At 47.2% G+C, this 23718-nt stretch overlaps 1 protein-coding gene across 1 annotated transcript; it reads right to left on the bottom strand.

Moving 5' to 3' along the window:
• Positions 1-5999: 5999 nt before the first annotated feature.
• LOC140503579 (uncharacterized) lies at positions 6000-8643 on the bottom strand. Its single transcript, XM_072607711.1, has 2 exons — positions 8098-8643; positions 6000-6912 (listed from the first exon to the last, which is right to left on the bottom strand). The coding sequence occupies exons 1-2, from the start codon at positions 8534-8536 to the stop codon at positions 6383-6385; spliced, it is 969 nt and encodes a 322-aa protein (XP_072463812.1). The 5' UTR covers positions 8537-8643; the 3' UTR covers positions 6000-6382.
• Between the last annotated feature and the right edge of the window lie 15075 nt (positions 8644-23718).

The raw sequence follows: 23718 nt of genomic DNA, 5'->3' as shown, positions 1-23718 counted from the left end.
CCATCAGAGTTGCACTCTCTGAAGCATAGTTTGGCAGTTCATCTCGAGCAAGGACTTCAGTGTCTGGTACCTTATCATGCCAGGTGATCCTCAAAATCTTCCTAAGACAATTCAAATGGAAGCAATTCAGTTTCTTGGTATGGCGCTGATACTGTCCACATTTCACAAGCATATAATGATGAGGTCAGCACAATGGCTCTGTAGACTTTCAATTTCGTAGTCAGTCTAATACCTCTTCTCTCCCAAACTTTTCTTCAGAGCCTTCCAAACACTGAGCTAGCTCTGGCAATTCGTGCATCAACCCCATTATCAATGTGTATATCCCTGGAAAATACACTACCAAGGTAAGCACAGTGATTTGCACCAAGTAAGTGCTAAATAAAAGCTTCCTTCCTTCATTAATTTAATCAGTCATAGGCTTTAGGCTAAGTGCAAAAGTCCTTGGAATTTCCAGTGTTCCAAGGGAATACACTTGGGATTGGCTGAAACTTGGTCATGCCTTAGGAGCTATCTATAGCATATCAAGCTAGTCTATAACTGGAGCTTTTCTAAATATGGGATGGAGTTTAATGAGAGAGAGAAGAGGCCACAGTATTGACCTCTGATACCCAATTAGTTCAATGCAAAGGTGGGGATAAATGAGAATGGTGGAAAAAACTATCAGGAATAATGAACTAGAGAAGACAATTGTAAACTATAAATAAGTATCTTGACTACTTGTCATGAATGTTTTTAAAAAGAAAAGAGTAAGAAGGCACTGTTGCTCCTGGTTCTGCCCTACACTGCCAGGGAGAACCATAGTTCAAACATTACTATGGAAAATTAGCTTCAAGATCAGCAAGGTCCAACCAATCCTTATCCATAGACTAAAAGCCAGGTGGTGCTGGTTATCCTTCATCTTTGTAAGAGGCCCAAAATGATATCACTATATTGGGATCATAGTGTGTCCAGCTGTGGCTGATCAGACCAGTACAAGCTCAGAAGGCTTTACCACAATCAGTCACAAATAGTCCACATGAACATTTGGAGTGGAGATGTCTGTAAATTTGTGCATATTACATTTCTTTTGAGCTACTGCAATCCTGCTTTGCCTATGGAGCACAGAACCTTGTTTGATATGGGCATGCCATGCTGAGTGGTCCTGTGCCAGCATCTCCCATGTCTCACAATGGATTCCAAAGTTCTTCAGAGAGACCTTGAAAGTGTCCTTGTATGGGTTCTTCTGACCTCTGTGCCTTGTGTGAGTTCTCCTTAAAATTGTCTTTTAGGCAAAATGTCTGTTTGGCATTCAGACATGGTCAGCCCATTGGAATTGGGCTCTCTTCAGTATGGGGTGAATTCTGGGCAATTTCCAATTTCATAGAGAAGCTTAGCTGATGCAAATCAATTAAAATCAATCACAATAACAGAGAGCAAGAGAGCCTAAAAAGCAACTTAGTTAAACAATAATTCTTGACTTATCTGGTAAAAAGAGAGATATGATAGCCAAAGGCAACACTGATTTAGACCATAAAATTGTTTTTAAAATCTTACTGCAGAGGGTGGAGGGCAGTTAGAAGCAGTATTGCCTCATAATGACAGCTAGGTTGCGCAGTGGACAGAGTGCCAGGCCTAGAGTCAGGAAGACTCGTCCCACTGAGTTCAAATCCAGCCTCAGACCCAGGGCAAGTCACTTCACCCTGTTTGCCTCAGTTTCCTCATCTGTAAAATGAGCTGGAGAAGGAAATGGCAAACTACTCCAGGATCTTGGCATTGTTTCATTAAAAAGGAGAGAAGTTTTGGATGGAACATGTAAGGGGGAGCAGTGACAAATAAGAATGAAAAGGTCATCCAGAACCAAGTGAGAAAGGTCTTTTAATGTCCAATGGAAGGTTCAGTATTTCATCCTGGAAGCCAGAGAGAGCCACTGAAGACTTTCCGCAGTGGGGTGTGACATAGTCAGACCTATGTAAGGTAAAACTAGTTTTTAAAAAGCTATGCTAGAGATCCAATCAATCAACAGGAATTTCTTAAACACCTACTATGTGCAATGATGACACAGATAAAAAAGCAACTCTTGCCCTCTGGAATTTACATTCTAAGGGAAAGCACAGGGATTTGTACCCAAAGTATACACTCTATACAAAGTATATGCACGCCCACACACACATAAAATGAATGGGAAATAGTTTGGGGATGACCAGCACTAGCAGCTCGGTTCCAGTAGGAAAAGCTTCATGCATGAGAGGACAAAGATGGGAACTGGAGGGTCATTTGCGATCAACAGCCTAAGCACAGTTACCCCAACAGCATTTCAAACTGAAATAAGCAGAATGACAAGGAACAGATAGAAGATTTAAAAAAACCTCTGCCAAGGATTGTCATCATATCACCATCAAGAACAGTGGAGTCACCACATTTGGACTCTAATTGGACAGTCTCAGATGTGCTAGTAGAAGGTGGGGAAAGCGGCTGGATGAGACCAACTGGGCGGAGAAATCTGGGTTGAAGCAGATGAACTTGGGAGGGGTGTTGAGGGATCAATTCACAAAGCATCAGAAGAAGGAGAAGCACCAAAGTGGGGAAAAAATCCAGACTTTACTTACAGCAAAAGAATAATTAACAACCTCCACACCTACTTTCCCATTTAGATTAAATTTTTTTACAAGGATAGCAGGCAGATGGTTGTGGATATTCGAAAGTAACAGGAAAATTGAAACAAATGGTCTTTCACAGGAGACTACAACCTGACCATCACGCAACTGACTGAAAGATATGGAGAATACAATTTTCCTCCATACTCATTGTTGACTGAAAAATAAAAACAACTACTTGACCAGTCAAGCAAAAGATGAGCTTAAAGGTTCTCCTCCAATAAGGGTATCCCATGAACATGTCAAAATGATAAATATTTCCAGAAAGATACAACAGGGAGAACTTTGTTCAAAGATCTCTGATCCTCAGTAACGGGCAAGGCATAAATCCGGGAAACATACATTTTCCAAAGGCGTTCAACATGGTAACGATGGAGGAATAGTTTGAAGTCCAAATTGGAAGGGGATTGTCTGGGGATAATGAGGTTCTCCAGATACTCCTGTTTGCAAGTCGTGTTGTGTGGATTGCCCCAGGCCCTAGAATATCAGAGTCTCCTGGACAACATGCATAACCTCTAAACAAGAGTTTGGCCAACTGGCCAGACTACGATATGCAATTGGAAGGTCAGTCAACAAGCACCAATTGTGGTTGCGATCATTCAGTCTTGTCCCACTCTCCATGGCCCCATTTGGGGGTTTCTTGGCAAAGATGCTGGAGTGTTTTATCATTTCCTTCCCCAGCTCATTTTATAGATGGGGAAAAAGTGAGGCAAACAGGGTGAAGTGATTTGCCCAGGATCATATAGCCAGTATGTGTCTAAGGCTACATTCAGGAAGACGAGTCTTCCTGACTCCAGGCCTGGCACCATGCCACCTACCTGCCCATTTATTAAATATCTACTCTATGGATTAAGTATTAAGGATACAAAGAGAGGCAAAAGACAATCTCTGCTCTCAAGGAACTCAAAGTCTCATGAGGGAGATAACATGCAAACAACCATATACAAGGTAAATTGGAGATAATCTCAGAGAAGGCGCTAGAATTAAGGGGGTTCATGAACAGCTTCTTATAGAAGGAGGGATTTTAGCTGGGACTTGAAGGAGGCAGAGATCAATCTTATCCCCACTCCCACCTGCCTCCACATGCAGAGCAAATTGGGGCCAGAAGCAAACAAGATGAATAGAGCAGGTTGCATCGTCTCTGGGATATTGTAAAGCTCCTTAAAACCCCAAATTTCTCCATAAAACAAAAGCCCATTCTTCTCTCTCTCCCCTCCCCTTCTCTCTCTCTGTGTCTCTGTTTCCTCTGTGCGTCTGTCTCTCTTCTGTCTCTTTCTTCCTCCCTTCCTCCCTTCCTCCCTCCCTCCCTCCCTCTCTCTCTCTCTCTCTCTCTCTCTCTCTCTCTCTCTCTCTCTCTCTCTCTCTCTCTCTCTCTCTCTCTCACACACACACACACACACACACACACACACACACACACACACACACACAGGCCCATTCTTAAAAGAGCAGTATTCCATCACCGTTGTTGTATAGCTGAGCAAATCATGGAAAGTCTCCAAAAAATTAAAAATGAATATCCTATAGAAAGAAATGGAGACATACCTATTGATCAGGAGTGAGCTATAGTACGTGACCGATAAGGCAATATGGCAAAGACGAGTGAAGGGTTTCATGATTGAGAAAGACCATGAGCTGGTCATGTGGCAAGAGAGGATGACCAATGAATTACCCAGACATTCCACTAATCTCCTTGAGAAGCAAAGACAATTTGCCCAGCACATGGTGGCCCCTTGCTATAACCTCTAGGAAGGATGTGGACAAGAGAGCACCACAGGTCTAGATAGGTTAGGAGCCACATCACTGAGGGAACAGCCACATGGATGAGATCATGAATCCATTGGACGAGTTGAGTGGAAGATATTCTGGAGATTGGGAATACTGGAAGTGATAGACCAGGAAAGAGGTGATAAGATTTGAAAGTGGAGAAGGCAATGGGCACAAGAGATGTTGTGCAGTAGCTCCCGGGGAAGGAGCGGTGAGTCACGGATAACTCCATAGTTGTAAACGTGGGTCACTGGAAGGATGGAGGCAACCTCAAAAGAAGTGAAGACGTTGGGAAGAGGAAGTGGGTGGGTTAAGGGACGAGTGGCTGTTCCCCACCTCTTTCTCCGTCTTAGACCCCTCTGTATTTAATCAATGCGATGGCTCTCCACCCAAGGCCCCCCATCTCCTGTCTCCATGCCTTGGCATTGTCCATGATCTATGCTTGAAATTTGCTCCCTCCTCAGCTTTTCCCTTTAGAATCCCTAACTTTCTTGAAGACATAGCTGAAACCCCATACCTTTCCTGATTCCACTCACCGCCATCCCTAACTGCTGTACCCCCTCCCACTTACACTTATCCTGTCTACATTATTTGTGCATACATCAACTACCCTGATAGAAGGTAAGCTCCTAGAGAGCGGGAATGTCTTTGGGTGGGTGGGGCAATCCCCATAGCCTCGCATAGCATCTGATCCTTAGTATGCAGTTGATAAATTTTGGTTGATGAGGGAGAGCCATGTAGGATCAAGTGAATCTTTCTAAGGATGGGGAGATCTGGGCATATTTGTAGCCAAGAAGACAATGAGAGAGGAATGGTTGAAAGGCCAAGCTCTGAGATGGGAAGGGAGAGCTTGGCCCACCTCCTCCACAAAGTAGACAAGGAAGCATGACATGGGATTCTAAGGTACAGAATGAGGAAAAGGAAAAGATTTGGACACAGCTCTCCGGGGGACCATAATAAGAGTCCATCAGGGAAGAACACTAGGGTTGCTAGGGAGTATGAGAAACCAGCATATAGATTTATACTATCTCCATGTGATTAAATGCTTTCTGAGCCCTGTGCTAGGGGCTGGGGATATAGGCATTCTACCTCAGGAAGCTTACAGGCCACATCCAGCAGCTGGCAAGGATGTGCAGAAGAGGATGGTTTGGGTTTGATGAGGAGCATGAAGGAAAACCACACAGCAGTCTAGGGCTTCAAGGGTAGATAGAGGCACATAGTCAAAAGAACTAGTTGTGGTTTCCATACTGCAACAGGAGGGAAGAGGAGGTGGTGCTGGCGGGGAAAGCAGGACCTAAAGGTTGGAAGACCAGGAACAGAAGGCACCTTGAGAGAAGGTTCCTCAGCTCCCATGGAAATCATCTAGTAAAGTCCAAGCCCTCCACTTTGCTGAAGAGGAAACTGAAGCCCAGAAAAGGACAGGGACCTGCTGGGTATGCCACAGCTCCTTTAGGATTACCTAATCCAATTCCTTTATTTTACAGATGGGAAAACCGAGGCCCAGGGCAGGGGAGGGACTAGGCCAGAATCATACAGAAGACAGCTACCATGCTTAGATTCAGAGTCCTTGGGGTGCCCAGTCCCAGAAAGGAATCACAATCAATTCAACAAGTCTTTATTCAGCACCTATGGCGTGCCAGGCACAGTGGGGGTGGGGCAGGGAGAGACACAGGCGTAAGGCCCCAGTAACAAATGGTTCCTCCATGTAGCTGGCCTGTCCTTTCAAAGTACCTCCTGTCTGCCTCTTTATCTTCCCAGTAATGGGTCAGACAAGGAGGGTTGGAATCAGGTACCCCCATTTTTCAAAGGGAGAACCATGAGACCCAGAGCAGAGCACCAACTTGTCCAAAATCACAGGACAAGAGAGTGGCCAAGCCAGGTTACACCCCAGAACCCCTTGAGGATGGCGTGGATGGAGGGAGCTGTGATATATGAGCCATCTCTTTCCATCTCATAGGGCCAGTGAGGTGGGGTTTTCTGCCTCAGTGACCACGGATGTGGTGCGCCAGCTCTTGGGCATCCAAAAAGCGGCGTGGGCAGAGGGGACAAGGGTGGGCACGGCTGCCCCTGGTGTGGTGGGTGAGGCGGTGTTGGCACAGGCTGCTGGAGCGTTTGAAGGTCTTGGCACATACCCCACAGACATAGGGTCGAAGGTCCGAGTGAGAGATTCCATGCCGCTTCAAGTAAAGGGGGCTCTTAAAAACCTGGAAGCATTCTGGGCAGCGGTAGCCTTGGGTTGGGGCCTCCATGCCCCCTGCTGCCTCCCCTTGGGGGGCCTCCAGTTCCTTTGGTGGCAGCTCTTCATCCAGAGGAACTGTATACATATACGGGACACCATTGCCATCAATCAGCAGATGGCAGCCTACTCTTGGGGGTGGCTGAGGAGCCAGGGGTGCTAGGGAGGGGGAGCCCGGGCACCTCTCTGGGGAGGGAGGTGCCCTAGGTGGACAGGGGTCCATGGTGTCCCAGGAGGAGAGGTTCACAGGCAGAGGACAGGAGGTGCTGCTGGAGACTGGAGGAAAGGTGGGGGGAGAATCTCAGGCTGCCACCCAGAGAAGTGCCGGGGCACACCCCGCTCTGCGCCTGCCCCCTCCCCGGGCTGCCCTCAAAGGCCCCCTACCCCGGTTCTGCACCCAGGAAGCTCATGACCTCTCCCTGGGGGGGGTCTCCATCCCCACCAGGGGTTGTGTACCCCCTTCCTCTTGCAGCTCCCCCCAGCGTGGACGTGTGCCTGCAGCCGGAAGCGGAGCCCCGGGGGTGCGGGGTCCCGGGGGTGGGGGGTCCCGGGGGTGGGGGGTGGGGAGCATTAGTCCCCACGCCCTGATTTCTCCCCAGATCGTGGGGTCTCCATCCAGCAGCACCCACAGATCTCTGCAGCCCAGCCCACGAGCACCAGCAGCCCACGTCTCCCCAGGCTAGAACCCTCCAGGCTCCCACGGCCCCCTCCTCCCCGCCGCCCACTCACACGCCCCCAGGGGCGCCCCTGCACCCTCTCCAGGCGCAGGCGCAGAAGCGGGCGCAGCGCGGCCTCCCGCTCTCGGAGTCCTTCCCCTCCCCCCAGGCCCGCGGGCCCCTCCCCCCTCCGCGTCTCCCCGCCGAAGGCTGTCCGGGCCTTCCTGCCCGCCCCCCTCCCTCCGGGGCTGGCTGGGCGGGGCCAAACCCGCGCGGGCCCCGCCTTCCGGAGCCTCGTTTGCAGCCGGAGCTCGCTCCTTCCCCCGGGGTCAGGCCTTGCTCCCCGCTGCCCTCCGCCTCCCCCCTCTCTGGCCCCCTCCCACCCCTCCTCTTCCTGGGCTTGCGCCCCCTCCCACCCCTCCTCCTCTCCCCGGGCTCTCTCCACCCCCTCCCCTGCTTGTCCCTCTCCGCTCTAGCTCGGGGCCTCCACCCGCACCTCCCCGGCTCCCTCCCTTCATCTGTCCCCCTTCTTTACCTCCGCATCCCCGGACCCGCCTATTCGGGTTCTCCCCTTCCCGCTCCGTGCTCTAAAGGGCCTCGCCCCCTCCCCTAGTGCTGCCTCATCCTCATCAGGACGAGGGGCTCGTCCTTCCACCGTCCTCCCTCAAATCTGTGTCCCTCTCGCGTTCGGTCGCACCCCTTCTCCGACCCCCCACGGGGAGGCGTCCCAGGCGCCCACGCGTGCCCAGGTTCACGTGCCTGTCAGTCACGGGAGCACGGAATTCACCGGAGCTTGATTACAGACCTGCGCTCCCGCGTGCACACGATTCCACACCCACGAGCGGGCGCTTCCTCCGGCCCACCCACCCCTCTCCAGCCCCCTCGCTCTGTGCTCTCTCGGCCCCTCTAGGCTCCTGTACGAAGGCGGGGGCTTCAGATCCGCTCCTGGAGGGCTCGTGTTGGGCGGAGACCCGCCCCCTTCCTGTCCCCCATAACTGCAGCCCGCAGTGGCGGAGGGCGGCCTGGGTCCCCTGCTTCTCAGGTCGCCCCCCCCTACCATTCTCCCGAAGGGGAAACTGAGGTTTGGGTTGGGCCCCAGGGCCTCTCAAGGGGGGATGTGGATCCACAAAGGCCAGGCCGGACGTGCTTAGAGACCCCCGAACCTCACTTAACAGATAGAAAAACTGAGACCTGGAGGTCACCCGCGCCCCCATCCCGCCTGGGGCGCCCCATCGCGCGGCCATGGGAGTGAAGAGGCCACCGGGGGGCGCCAAGGCCCTGCGGAGGCCGGTTCCCCTCCGGCCCTCCCGTGGGGGCGGGGCCTCTAGGCCTCCGCCGGGAGAGCAGGCTCTCTATGGTCCGCGCGGCGCTCCTGCCCGCGGATCGCTCTGGCCCGCCCCTCCAGGGGCTCTCTAGGGTCGGGTCCGCCTCCTCTCGATCTCCCGCCTCTAGGTCGCTCTATCCCGCGCCTCTCGGTCCGGGTGAGGGCACAGGCGCGCGCGGCTGCCCTCCGGGGTCCCCGATGAAGGGTCCGGCCGGAAACTCGATCCCGATGCAGATCCGGGCCCAGGGTCCTTGGGCCCGCTCCCTGACCTTGGTCCCCTCAGCGCCCTGGGGCTCCCGAGCAGGGCCCGCGAAGTTCACAAAGCGCCTTCCTCCGTCATCCAGCCCATGTCCGAGAGGCGGAAGCTCAGGCTCGGACCCGGGCCAACCAGCGTGGCCTGCTGCTTCAGGGGCCAAGCGTGGGCCTGGTTCCGTGGCAGGCATTTTCAGAGGGAGCCACAACGGGGTTTGGCCTTGGAAGGCCATCTTCCCATTCTTCCCACGGGGGAAGCCGAGGTCTACCAAGGCCGGGCACGAGAGATGCGGGGCGCCCTGCGGATCACCCCCAGGGAGGTGCTGCGGACACAGCCTGCCAGGGTGGAGGCGGGTCCTCGGGGGCGTCCTCGTCCCCTCCCCCCCCGCTTGTCCCGCAGGTGCGCCCCCTGAGTGCCCCCGAGCAGCCCTCTCTCAAGGGTCGGGTGCCAAGGACGCGAGCCCTTCAGGGGGAGACCAGGGGCTGGGCCAGCGCTTAAGAGCCCACCTGCGTGTGTCAGGCTCGGGATGGGCAGTCCTTGGCATCTCCGAAGACAAGTAGCTACTGGTGGGAGTGGGGGGAGGGGGTCCAGGAAGGGCCTCACCCAAAGACTGGTGCTCCAGATGAACCTGAAGCAAGCTCGAGCTTTGGAGAGGAGGGAGCGGGTCATCTCCTGCTCTGCTGGAAGGCTTTCTGCAAGCCATTCATCTGTGCCCCAAGGAGACTGCCAGCTGGGCAGAGCCCTGGCCTGGGGCTGGGAAAGCCAGGGAGTTTGGGATCCTGCCCTCCTCTACCTAAGGTTGCCTTCCTGGCTCTCCGTGGGGCTCTCTGAGCCTCCCTCCTGGAAGTCACCAGTGCATCATGGGCTATGCTCAGAGCCAGCCAGGGCCATACCCTCTGACTGAGATCAGTTGGGTAGCCTAGAAATGATCTAGTTCAACCATCTCATTTTAAAGATCAGAAAATCGAGGCCCCGAGAAGCAACAGTTTAAAAACCTAATGTAAAAAGGTGGGTCTGCAGGCAGTCTGTCTTCTGGACCACATTCAACATGGTGTCCTCACCCAAAAGTTGCACATCCCCTTCACTGCCCTCTTTGTATTCTTGTATTTTGTGCATATGAAATTGTATGTCACCGGGTAAAATTGTTCAGATTATTTAAATTTATAATCTTAATAAAAAGTCACAGATACTTATTCACAGATACTTCCTAGCTGTGTGACCCTGGATAAGTCACTTAATGCTGCCTGTTTTAAAAAATAGTGCAGGTTGCACTGGTACAAGGTCAGGATTAGTCCAGGCTTCCTGTTGCGAAGTTGTCTCCTCCAACTAGTTGCTGTAGGTACAAAGAGAGAAGGGATAAAATGAGGAATCTGAGACCTGATAGACACACTCCTGACCCTCCAGAATTGGCCACTGTCTTCCATTTGTAGGCATCCACACCTACCAATTGTTCTCTCTGGTCTCCTTCCCTTCCATCCACCATGGTACTTATCCCCATTTTAGTCCCTATCCTATATCCCAGTGCTTACATGTATCAGCTAGGCAGAGTTGGGCAATGGGAACAACTGTGAGGTGGAATAATGTCTAGATTCTGGGACTCAGATCAGGAACTAGCTGATGGGATAGTCAGCTTCTTTTAGCCTTGGTTTTCTCATTTATGAAGTGACAGCAATAATAACATTTACATTGTAGGGTTGCTATGAGAGTCAAGTTAGACAATAAACGTGAATTGAGAGCCACATTGATGATGATGACAACAATGACTAAATGTTTTGATTAGTAAAATGGGAGGAATAAAACTTGCACTATCTACGTTCCAAGGTCGTGAGGAAAGAACTTTTTTGTTCCTCTGATCTTGGCAAGCACTGAAATGCCCTTTTACCATCTCCTCAGCTGTTTGGAGATTTCAACTCCCTGTTTACCACATTTATTCTGACTTTCAAAGGAAGATTAAAATCAGAGTTGAGAAACCATGTCTTCTCTATGTTATCCATTAGAAAGTGAACAACTGGTTCCTTGAGATCTGGTTTAGATATAGTCCTACCCTGGCCAACAGCCCAATGTAGCACTGCTAAGAATGTATTTGTTGCACCACATCACACCTATCAGATTGGCTAACATGACAAAACAGGAAGATGATAAATGTTGGAGAAGATGTGGGAGAATTGGAACATTAATTCATTGTTGGTGGAACTGAGCTGATTCAACCATTCTGGAGAGCAATTTGGTACTGTGCCCAAAGGGCTACAAAAATGTACATACCCTTTGACCCCGCAATATCACTTCTAGGACTATATCCCAAAGAGATCATAAAAATGGGAAAGGGTCCCACATGCACAAAAATATTTATAGCAGCTCTCTTTGTAGTGGCCAAAACCTGGAAATCAAGGGGATGCCCATCAATTGGGGAAGGGTTGAATAAATTATAGTATATGAATGTAATGGAGTACTATTGTGCTATAACAGGAAGACTTCAGAGAGGCCTGGAAGGACTTATACGATCTGATGCTGAGGGAAAGGAGCAGAACCAGGAGAACTTTGTACACAGCAACAACCATAGTGGGCGAGGAATTTTTCTGGTAAACTTAGTCCTTCAAAGCAAAGCAAGGACCTAAAAAATTCCCAATGGACTTTTGAGGCAAAACGCCTTCCACATCCAGAGAAAGAACTATGGAAATGGATCACAGAATGAAGCAGACCATATACTTTTGTATTATGTTTTGTTTTATGGTTTCTCCCATTCATTTTAATTCTTCTATTCAACATGACTAAGGTGAAAATGTATTTAATGGGAACGTATGTGTAGAACCTATATAAGGTGGCACACCATCTCAGGAAGGGAGTGGGGAAGGAGGAGGATGGAGAAGAAAAATCTAAAATATATGGAAGTGATTGTAAGACACTGAAAACAAAATAATTTTTAAAAAAGAATGTATTTGTTGGTAGAATGGCCCATGTAATCAAAATGACTTCAAAGGGAAAGACCCTGAAGAGGGACAAAACATCATTTAAGTGTATTTACCACATGAGATGGAATGACTATGAAGAAGGGGCCAGCACATGTTTTGTGCTTTGAGCTCATGTTATTTTCTGGTTGGTCTCTGGGGGAAAACACACTGATAAGGGCTTGTGAGCTATGGTTTGAGTATTGGTTGGCCCATAGCTTGCCTTAAAGCTAAGCTAGTTTTTCAGGGGGCCCATCTGTGTGGGTGGTGACTGGAGGGGATGGAAGGAGAGTAGGACAACACTCTCTCTGGCATTGCAGGAATCCATTGTGGCTCCTTCTTTCCTTTTCAAAATGACACTTTTACTTTTTTTACCCCAACTGTAGACTTTGCCAAGGTGACTTTTATTACCCAGTCTAGGTGGCAGACAGCATATCTGAAGACCTGAGAGCATTGGGGTATTTTGCCATAACTTATAAAGTTGCTTATAAAGTACATTGAAGGGTTGCCGTTTATTAACATTGTTGCATCATTGGGTTATATTGTGATTGAGAGCAGGAAAGAGCAGATACTATCATTATTCAGGTGTTGGAAGAGTGACGATCTTTCCTGGGCACCAACAATTATTGATGATCATAGATGAGAAAGTTGGAGGTTTTCCTAGTGAGAGGAATGATTGAGGTGGAAGTGAGGAACAGTACTTGGAAAAGTTTCCCTCTTGATAATGGTGCAAGTGTAATAGCATTGCTTTTCATCCTGACAGATGCATTGGTGAGAAATAAGCATGGTGCCCACAGAACCTGACAAGGGACTCACTTTGGAAAGCCAAGGTCTCTTTCAGAGGGACAACCTCTTCAGTCAAGTGAAGAATCATCTTTTGAATTCTGGCTGGGACATGTCACTGATAGGATGTATGGGGGGCTCAGGACTCTCTGAACATGTCAATTTAGTAGCATGAGAAATATTGATGGTACCCATTAAGGATAAATTGACTGACAGGGACCATGGTAAGAGTTGCCCTTCCCAATTCTGACTGACCGCATAGAAGCTTTGAGGCATGTGATCCAGGCATGTGATGCCCTGGCACTGAAAGGATGTTGTATTTTGGCATGACCTGGCAAGCCTTTAATGGTCCTTTGTTCTTCCTGCTGCCCCCAATAGCTTGTAACTGTCATTTAAAAGAAGAGAGAGTTTCTGGCTTGGTCAATCCTCCTTCAACTCTTGAGGTGATATCAAATGACCCTGACTCTTGCATTGAGAGTTGGGGGAGGGCAGGTTTTTCTCCAACCTAACCTGCTGGTTTCTCTGCCCACATGGTGGCTAGATGATACAAGGGGACTTGGCTAGGCAAGCTTGAACCTGCCTGGGCTCCCAGATTCTTTTCCGCTCTAGTGTTTGTTCTTTCTGAATCTTTGGTGAATAAATTTCTAACCTGAGATGGACATATCAAGAATTGGAGTATAATAGTCTGGCAAATGGCTGTATGTTTTCTGATGAGATTTAAGTTGTAGCTTAAATGTGTTCCCCTTTAATAGTCAGACAATAGATACAACTGCTTAGAGAAAAGGCATTTACTGAGATGGCATGGTTTGGTTTTGTTTTTTTTTAAAGTCTCTATAAAACATTGCCTTGACCAACCAGGGGTACTATCATGAGTAGACACAGCATCAGTATTGAGAGTGGGCATCCGCATATAAAAAGTAAATCAGGAGAAAAATTCATCCATAGGGAGCACATGTGGCAAGGCAGCTCACTGTTCTGTTCTCATGGCAGTACCCCACGGGATACTAGCCTTTGCATTCCCTCCATCGGGGTTCTATCTACCCCTCTGTCATGGAATTTACATTTGGAAGAGTCCTCAGAAGCCATCTAATTTCAGAGCTGTGTCCTCCACTCCTCATCACCTTGTCATCATCCTTCCATTCCCTTCCTTTCGTTAACTCAAAACCTCATATGCCTGTGTCATCTAAGATTCTCTATTTCCCCCTTCAACCCAGGATCTATCTTTCCATCATTTCACAGTATCAAAAGTTTTCAGAGTTGTAAGTGCCCTCAGAACTATCTAGCACAATCTCCTCTACAAGTTGTCTTCCAGGGTCTGGTTGAAAACCTCCAGTGTGAGCAGAGGCCCCACACCTCCTGGGTAGCCCGATCCATTTGGGGATAGTTCTTTACACAAAGTCTCACTGTGTCTCCTTTCTGCCATTGCCAGTACCTTTTCCCTCCGCATCTCAAACAGAAGTCTGATCCTCCTTATATCTGACAGAACTTCAGAAACTTGAATATGCCTTCTTAGATTTACCTCATCATCCCAAGATCTTGCTACTTGCCCATTATCTCTATGATCCTGCCAATCTATCTCACTTCCCTTTTAGGGCAGCTAGGTGTTGTAGGGGACATATGGGCTTAGAGTCAGGAAGATAAGAGTTCAAATCTAGCCTCAGGCACTTCCTAGATTTGTGGCCCTGGGCAAGTCACCTAACCTCTGCCTGCCAGTTTCATCAACTATAAAATGAGGATAATAATAAAACCTACTTTCCAGGGCTGTTATGAGGATCAAATTTGATATTATGTGTAAAGCACTTAGCACAATACCTAGTTCAGAGTAGGCTCTTACTAAATGCTCATTTCCTTCCTCCCTTCCCCTAGATCTCTCTATGACCCCCTACCCAGTCCTCTTGAGTTGCCCAAGTTGACTCTCCACTTTTGATGTCCCCTTCCTCCCTTTTCCTTCAGTGGAACAATCTCTCACGTCCAGGATCATGCCAATCAATTCGAAGGACAGGACGAGGATTTCTTTGGTCCCATTCACAGCTCAAGTTTGGGTCTGTTTGAGTGAAAGAGCAGATAATGAGGAAGGAGCTCCAGGATGGACTTTTGTAAAGGAGTGTGTGTGTTGTTGTGGTGGTTGCTTTTACCTATGTAGTTTATGTATGTATGTATGTATGTATGTATGTCTATATGGGTCTGTCTAGAGATAGCTCACAAGGAAGCAAGAATAGATATCTCTAGTGTTTCCTCACCACCATTCTCCAAGGGAGATTCAAATTCCTGCCAGGATGGGAAGCAGGAGAGTGAGGCCAGAGGCTGGCTACTCTGTTCTCTTCAGAGGGAGGGGGTACTAGGCTAGAATTGTATCTGTCTGCTCCCTTAAATATTATTAGTCTAGGGAAGTACATTTCATGTTCAGGTAAACTCCTGAATGCTATTCATTAATGAGAAAAGGAGGGCCCCAAGCTCTACATTCAAGACTTGATCCCCTTTCTACCAAATGCTTGTTCCACAATGACTACAGAGCAAATAGCAAAGAGATCCATTTATCCAATTTGATAGCAAAACAGAAATCAGAAAAGGTATGCATCTAAACATGTACATTAGACATTACAGATGGAATGAGCTCTTCCTTTGGAAGGAACTGTGAGAGTCAGTGCTGAATGTAACACAAAGGGAAATTCTCCAAAGTTTAGCAAGTTAGGAAATCAAAGTTCTACATGCTGGCTTCTTCCCAGTCTTCCTCTCAATTTCTGTGACCTGAAAATTTGGAAACATGCATATTCTCTCTCAAAACTGGAAACCAAAAGAGCTCAGGTCTCTCCACCTCTGATGAACTCTGCCCTGCTCCTCACACAGGTATAGAGCACTGAGTAATCAATAGCCACCAATGGGAAGTTTCATGCAAATGGCCCTTTGAGCCAAGGGTAACACTGTAAAGAGGGTTCCCAGCATCCTCCTAATCCTCCATGACTTGGATTCAGAAAATTGCATCCTCATGTCCCATTCCATTGCCCTTTGTAAATGGATTGTCTGATCTTGGGTAATTCCCCTTCATTTTCTAGAACTCAACTTTCTCATTTTCAGATCAATCCTATGTTCTTTATTTCTGAGCAAGATCTTCAACTGTACTCAAGAATAGCACTTAAGTGTTAAATCTGTCTGGCTATTCAAATTACCCTAAGTCTTCACCAAGCAATAATGGCAGTAGAGATGTTGTGGCAAACTTTATCCTGCATTCCTACCACTATACTCAACTGGCTGCTCTCCTAACATCTGTAACATGAGGCTGACAAATCCTGTCCTTCGGGATGCCCTGCCCCCAAAGACTCCCATGATTTAGAGGAGTCACAACCTCTCTGGGCTATTGTTTGCCTTTAGCTCTAAATTCATGGTTTTATGATCCTATGAGGAAGACTTCATACTCCCGAGGCAAGAGTGGAACTTAGGCCCTCTTCCGTACTCCAGCCCCCCCCCCCCCAACTTCCTCTATCTTGGCTCTCTTTCCAAACCACTTCCTTGCCTAGCATCCTGCTGAGACTGAAAGGACTGCCATGTGCCAGGCACAAGAAGTATGGTGATTCAATACAGGATACTGTCTGGCAGAGACTGCTTGATTCAGGCAGGAAGACAAGTCATCCCCAGATATGGGATGATTTTAGAAGCCAGGCATCCTTTGAGACCACATCACTTAATACTTTGGGTCCAGAGACCTGGCCACAGGAAGACCAAATATCAGAACAAATAATGACAGAACACCAAGGGGTGGGGGTATCTTGCAGAGTTTCAGTAAAATCCGGGATTGGTCTAACAGTTGGAGATAAAATGAGGATATCACTCCAGGACCATCCAGGACACTTAATTCCTTCCTAAGGGTCAAAAAATGGAATGGCAGAGCCCTTGGGCAGCCCTCCACCATTTTAGGCTAGTTGTGCCCAATTTAAGCGTGCATGCTAAAGATTAAAGGTATCTTTTCTCTTTCCAAAGCAATCTATGGAAATCCTTCAACCATAGACTATGAGGTAGAGTCCTGTGGCCAATCAAAAAGATACTCTACTTGGAGGCAGAAGACCTGGATTCAGATCCACCTCTGGAACTACCTGTGTGAGCTGGGGCAAATCACATGACCTCTCTGAGTCTCCATGCTTCCATCTCTTAAAGAGAGGCTTTGACTAAAGGATCTGTATGATACTGCTCAACTCGAAATCCTGTAATAGTATGACACTAACTCATGATTTAGAGAAAGAAATGAAGAAGTAAACTGAAGTAGTTGGAGGAGAAAGATAGCATGGCATTGTGGAAAAATCACTGTATTTGAAAGCAGAGGGCCTAGGTTCAAATTCCATTTCTCTACCTGAGAGACAGAAAGTGCTACATAGAGACCTAGGAATAGAGAGATAAAAGCAAAGACGGAAAGAGACAAAAAGACAAAGGAATATGATGGAGTGATTCACAAAATTTCTTCAGGTTGCTCAAGGGATGCATGTTGGTTCAACAAAGCCTAGTATGTTGCATATCACCCCAAATAAGATCCATAGTTTAGTCAAAGTATCCATACAGGAGAAACCAAGTGGATGATTTTGCAATATCCAGAACTGAATTTGCAATAGGACAATTTATTCAGCTGGACCATCAATACTTATAAGAGATAGCACTCACAACTGAACAAGAGGAGAGAGATCTGGATTGCCTTAGGAAATAGCACAGTATTTTTGATGACCTAGGCTCTCCCTGGTTTAAAAAAATAACAAAAATACCTTTTAATACTAATATTCTTTGAGTGATTCAACAAATCATGGGATACCACAATTTCCAAAGACTCATAATTGTAGGTTACTTGAAAAGGGCAACACAGAGGTGCATGGTGTTTCAGCATATTGCCAACAACAAATGGCAAGCAAGGATGTCATCAAAGAGATGAACGAGGAGGAAAGGAACTTAAAAGATTCATGCACTGAGAGTGAGAGATAAGAGATGGAGATGAATATATGCCACATCTGGATAATGTTAAATTATCTGTGAAATCACAGGGCCACTGCTGAGGATTCTACAGAGTGATGAAGGATGATGCAGAAGGCTGCTGACTTCCTGAAGAAGTCGTCCAATGTCCCTCTGTGGGGTAATGTTTTCCAGCCTCTAGGACGGTGTGCTCCACCCTTCTCCCCTCAAACCACAACAAACCAAAATGAGCTGTATTTCTTTAAGAACAAAAAATCAAGATTTGGAATTGGTAGGGAGCTTTGAGTCAGTTCAACAAGCCCCAAACATTCTTTTCATTAAAAGTTTCATATTTTAAAAATAGTTAAGCAAAAACTAACCAACACAATAGTACATCTCTCACAGCATACCACTCCACACTAATAGTCCCACCCCTCTACTAAGGGTCTACAAGATTTAGAGGTGGAAGATCTAGTCCAAGTCCCTCATTTTACAAGTAGAAGTCTCTCACATCACTTCTTTCATCTTGTAAAAAAAAAATTGAGGATTGAGTGACATAAATATGACGTATTTTAAAATATGTTCAGGGTGGGTAGGTGATGCAGTGGGGTAGAGAGCCAGTCATGGAGTCAAGAGGATCTGAGTTCAAATCCTGCCTCAGACACTTACCACCTGTGTGACCCTGGCCAAGTCGCTTAATCCTGGTTGCCTACCCACCCCTCAAAAAATGTTCAGGATGAAACCTTCTCTAAAGTCCTCTCCATATGCGTCATTATAGTGTTGAAGTGATCCCAAGTTCTCTGAGGTTTTGTTGGCGAAGCAAAAGTTCTTGTAGATTCTACCCAGATAGAAAGACTCTGGGTTGCAAAGTAGTGCACAAAGTGTCTATTATGGTAGGATGCACTTAAGCTAAGTTCAAAGACATGCATCACCAGAAAGCTGGTGAGTAGGTGATAAAGAGGAATGAGGACAGAGCCTTGGGGGTCTATCAGAGTTAGTGAGGAATCAATGGAGATGAAGAAACTGTCAAACAGGCAGAAGGAGAAATGAGTGAGCATATGAGAGAGCATGAGGGGGAGATAGTGTTCAGTGTTAGAGGTTCCAGTGAGATCAAGGAGAATGAGGAGTGGGGAAAAAGCCATTAGATCTGGCAATTAGGAGGTCCTTGGTAACTCTGGAAGGAGCAGTTTCCATAGGTGTTAAAGTTTCACACCAAATTATAGAGGATCTGGGAGAGAGTGGGAGTGTGGACAACTTCTTCCATAAGTTGAACTGGGAAATGTATGGGAAAGGGGAGAAGATATAAGATCATAGCTAGTGTCTAGTGGGGTTCTTTGCAAATTGGAGAGAATTTGGCATGTTTGTAGGCAGCAGGGAAGGATTTTTAGGGAGAGACTGGAAATTAAAGAGGGGGATGATAGATGAGGATGGATGATAAAGAGTGAGGCAATCTTTTAGGGAAGATAACAGGGAATGGAATCGAGGCTACATGTAGAAGGGTTAATTTGGTGAGCAGGACCATGACCTCATCTGACACAAAAGAAGGAAACAGCAGAAGATATGAGAAGAGGAAAAGAGAAAGATCTCAGTAAATGGACTCAGTTGTTTTTGTTTTGTCCCAGTAATTTATAAGGCAAGGTCCACAGTTGAGAGTCCAGGGAAAGGGGCTCTGTGGAAGTCTGAGGTTTAGGAAAGCCATTGTGGAGAGTGGGATAAAGAAACAATTAGAGGAGATTAAAAGAATTGCTCTGCACAGCGAAGACACAACTGAGATTAGGTAACAAATTTGTAGTGGACCCACTGAGCCAGCATATGACTGTCACAGAAGCATTTTTCAGCAACAGAAGGAGGACAGAAGGAGGCAAATGATAGGAATAAGTCAGGGTTGGGGCTTGGCAAGGTTTGATAAGACAGGGAAGCCACAGATTCCAGAGTAGGGGATAATATCAAGTCGAACTGGTTCACCAAGGAGTCAAGACTGGGAAGGGAGGAGAGGATCATGAGAGCCTGGTAATGTGCTGGAGGGTAGAGGGATTGGAGTTCACAATAAAGATGAAAAATAAACTTAGGAGGAACAAGACATAGGGAAAGATGGAATGACAGGAGACAGTAATCAGATCAGATAATTTAAGTCCATCACAGTGGAATACTAGCAGGTGCTGATATCAGTGTGACCAACCCTGTGTGTAGCTGAAGTAGAATGGAGTGGCTGTAAAGAGAGCTGAGCAGACAAAGGAACTGGGAGGTGAGGGATTGAAGGGAACGTTGACAAGCAGCCTGAAGTCTCCTGGTATAAGGGCAAAAGAGAGAGTGGAAAGGCAGATTGTAAGCCAGGCACTAGATTCATTAAGAAGGAAAAATATCCAAGGGGAAATCAATAGATAATGACTTTCAGGATCTGGATTGGGTGATGAATTTGAAGAGAATGAATAACAAAGGAGGAGTGGCTGCTGAGTAAAGGCAGTAAAGAGAGAGGACAGAAGTAGTAATGGGAAGCAAAGCATATTCCGACTTATTCGCCAACCACAACTCTACCTAGTACAGGCTCCAGTATAATCTCTCACCTGGACTACTGCAATAGCCTTCTAATAATCCAACTACTTCATCTCTCCCCTTTCTTCTGCACTATCCATACTCCCCTCAGCTATCCAACCATGCACGTACACACACACACACTCCAGGGGCAACTTATAATTTTCAGGATCAAATACAAAATCCTCTATTTGGTGTTCAAAGTCTTTCGTAACCTAGTCCCCTCCTACCTTTCCAACAGTCTTACACCTCGCTGCCCTCCACACACTCTGATCCAGGGACACTGTCCTCCTTGCTACCCCCTCTGCCTGGAGTTTTCTCCTTCCTCACACTTGACTTCAAGTCCCAACTAAACTCCCATCTTCTATAGGAAGTCTTTGTCCATACTTTTAATTCCAGTGCCTTCCCTCTATTTCCAGTTTCCTGTCTATAGCTTGCTTGTAATCTGTCCCATTAGATTGTGAGCTCTGTGAGAGTAGGGCCCCTTTTCCCTTTTTTGTATCCCCAGCACATAACAGGTGTTTAATAAATGTTTCCTGGCTCCTGTCCCAGCAATACTCTTTAAGCACAGTTCTGGCTGTGTCATTGTGCCGTGCTCAAGTGGCTCCCTAGTGCCTTGAGGATCAAATAGACCCTCCTGTTTGAAATTCAAAACCCTTCTTACAACGGCTCCACTGGCCAGCTAAATGAGTGTTTGCTGGTACATACAAAATTCCATCTCCCACCTATGTGCTTTTGGCTATTCACTGTGCCCACAGTGTGCTTCCACCCCACTTCTGCTGCTTTGAATCACTGATCTAGTTTTGGTGGGCCCAGCCTAATCCCTTCATTTTGCAAATGGGGAAACTGAGACCTACAGAAGTGAAATGATTTGGGTAAGTGGTGAACTGAACTCAGATCCCAGGACTCTCTCCACTGCCTCACTAAGTTTACTTTGAAGTTCTGCTCAATGCCACCAGAGACCTTTCCTGACCACCCCCTCCCAGATACTAACACCTTTCCTTGCAAAAATGACTGCACGTGCATGCTTGCATGTATGTGCATGTATATATTTAGTCATGGGCATACATGTATGTGTGAAGGAACTGGCAAGCCCTTCCAGTATCTTTGCCAAAAAAACCCATGGACAGCATTGGAGTGCTATGGTTCACGGGGTTACAGTCAGACACCACTGAACATACATGGAAGTGTACACTCATAGGCACACAGGTTGATTCTCATGATAGAAGTTCCATGAGTAGGAGTCCACTTGTCTTCATATTGCTAGTGCCCAGTGTTGTGCCTGGCACAGAGAGCTTAACACATGTCTGCCTCTTGTGTACTGATTGAGCAATAACTATAAAGGCCTTTCTAGGACTTGGGCTGTGATAAAAAGAGAAAAAGGACATTGGGATCAGAGATATTGATCTAAAGAACCTCCGAAGTCACCTAGTCTAATGCCCTGGTTTCTCAGATAAGGGAACTGAGGCCCAGAGAAAGGAAATGATATTCCTGATGTCACACCAGTAACTAGGAAGACTAAGGAGAGGAGCTGGGGGAGATGACAAGTTGAGGTGAACTTTTTTTCAGAATGGGAAAGACGAGGCCATGTTTGGAGGCAGCAAATTAGAAGCCAAGAGGCAAGAGAGATTAGAGGGATTCTCAATGGTGAAAAAATTCTCAGAGGAAGTGGGAGGGAGATGAAAGACACAGGTAAAGTGATCAACTTTAGCAAAAAGGCTACCTCTTCCTCAGAGACTTCAGCAAAGAATATAATGGGCAACAATGCAGAGAAGGCTCTAGGATGTGAAATGGGGAAAAGCCAGGGTGCATGGTCTCTATTTTCTCAGCAAAGTATAAGGGGAGAGCCTCTGCTGGGGGTGGGAGGTGGGGAAAGTAGTGGTGTTGGGGCCCTGAGGAAGGAAGATTTTGAATAGTCACTGAGCATAAGAAACAGAGTTAATTGGAGAAGAATCAAACAACTGTTGGTAACATGAAAGGCCAAGCCAAGACAACAGAACACCAATCTGCAATGGACCCATTCAGGACTGCTGTGTGACTCCTCCAACAGTGCCGGGCAGTCTGCACAGAGGAATGGAGGCTGATGGTGGAAAGTAAATTAGGCTTGAGATCTGGTACGAGCAGTGAGCAGTGACAAGACGTGGGATTCAAAGACAGATGGCCAGAGACTCTAGTTTGAGATCAGTTAGTCCACTCCATTTGTGGGAAAAATCCCCTGAAAATCTGGGCTTACAAGTGGTCATCAAATCATTCTTGAAGACCTCTAGAATGGGAGAAGCTGCCACCTCTACCTTGATCAGTCAGCATTTGGAGAAATCCAACTGAAATGGCCTCTTTGCAGCATTTAACCTTTGCCACTCGTTTTGCCCTCAAAGACCAAACAGAAAGAGTTTTTAGGCTTGGTAAGTTGAAAAGGAAATTCGAGACCTTTCGGTCCAATTCCATCATTTGTATTACAGAATAAATTTGGATTCCAAAAAATGAAGCCAATGACTTGGTCAAGGTCACAAATACACACACTACCTATGCTGCTGATGAGAGATCTTCTGGAGCCCAGGTGAGAGTTCCAGGGAAGCAGCTCCTGAACAAGAAACATAAAATGGGAAGCTCCGTCATCAGACCTTCCCTTCTGAAGCTACCATGTGTGCGTGCGCGCATGGGCACGTTGAGTGATATGGTGGGAGGCAAGGTAATTGTACAGAAACATGACTCAAATACAAAACATATGTAAAAGAACAGGACAATTTTAGTGAAGGAAAAACATTAACAAGTAAACAAATCAGGAGAGGTCAGCCTGGTGCAAGACACAGCATCTGAGTTGACCTTTAAAGGGAGGAAAGGATTCCACAAAGCAGAGCATTCTAGGTCTGACGGATGACCAGGGCAAAGGCAGAGAGATGGGATAGGGAAGATAGCATGTGAGGAACCTACAAGTAGGCTGGAAAGTAGACTGCTTGAGCAGAAGCCAAGAAAATCAATTGCAAAGCACTTTAAAAGGCAGAGGACTCTGTGCTTTATCCTGGAGGCAATAAGTAGTCACTCAAGATTCTTGAGCTGGGGAGCAGCGCAGGCAGATCTGAGCTTTTGGAATACCGATTTGGGAGTTGTGAGGGAGAAATATCAACAGAAGACTAATTAAAGAGACTGATGAATAGTCTGAGTAGGCCAGGGCTTACACTACAATGGTGACAACGCGCCTTCCCAAAGTCACAAAGTGAGGCAGGGACAGAGCTGGGATTTAAAATCAAGGGTCATGAGGAAACAGCAAAGTGACATTATCTCAAGGCCAAGTGGGGTTCGTGGGGAATTTTCCTCATCACTGGTCCCCCAAATGCTGGCAAGAGCTGAGAATGGCTTGTGATGGTCCACAGGCTCAACAGGAGAAACCTCTGCCTCAGGGCACTGCTCCTGGCTCTAGCTAGGAGGCTGTGGGGAAGCATGAGACCAAAATTCCCACCATGCATTTCTTAGGGGACTGTCACAGTTCTGGGGTTTTTGGTTTGTTTTTTTTTTTGAGGCTTGGAGGGTAGGGAGGAAGCTAATAGAAAAGGGGTATGCTGGGAATGAAGGAAAGACAGGAAGTTCTTAGGTCACTGACCCCAAAGTTGACCCTTCCCCCCGTGCCCTGGGTCCCTTAGGCAGGGCAAAGGATGGAGTCGTGCC

This window comes from Notamacropus eugenii, chromosome 5, assembly GCF_028372415.1.
Source record: "Notamacropus eugenii isolate mMacEug1 chromosome 5, mMacEug1.pri_v2, whole genome shotgun sequence".
Classification (NCBI taxonomy): Eukaryota; Metazoa; Chordata; class Mammalia; order Diprotodontia; family Macropodidae; genus Notamacropus; species Notamacropus eugenii.
This window is presented reverse-complemented; position numbering and strand designations above follow the sequence as displayed.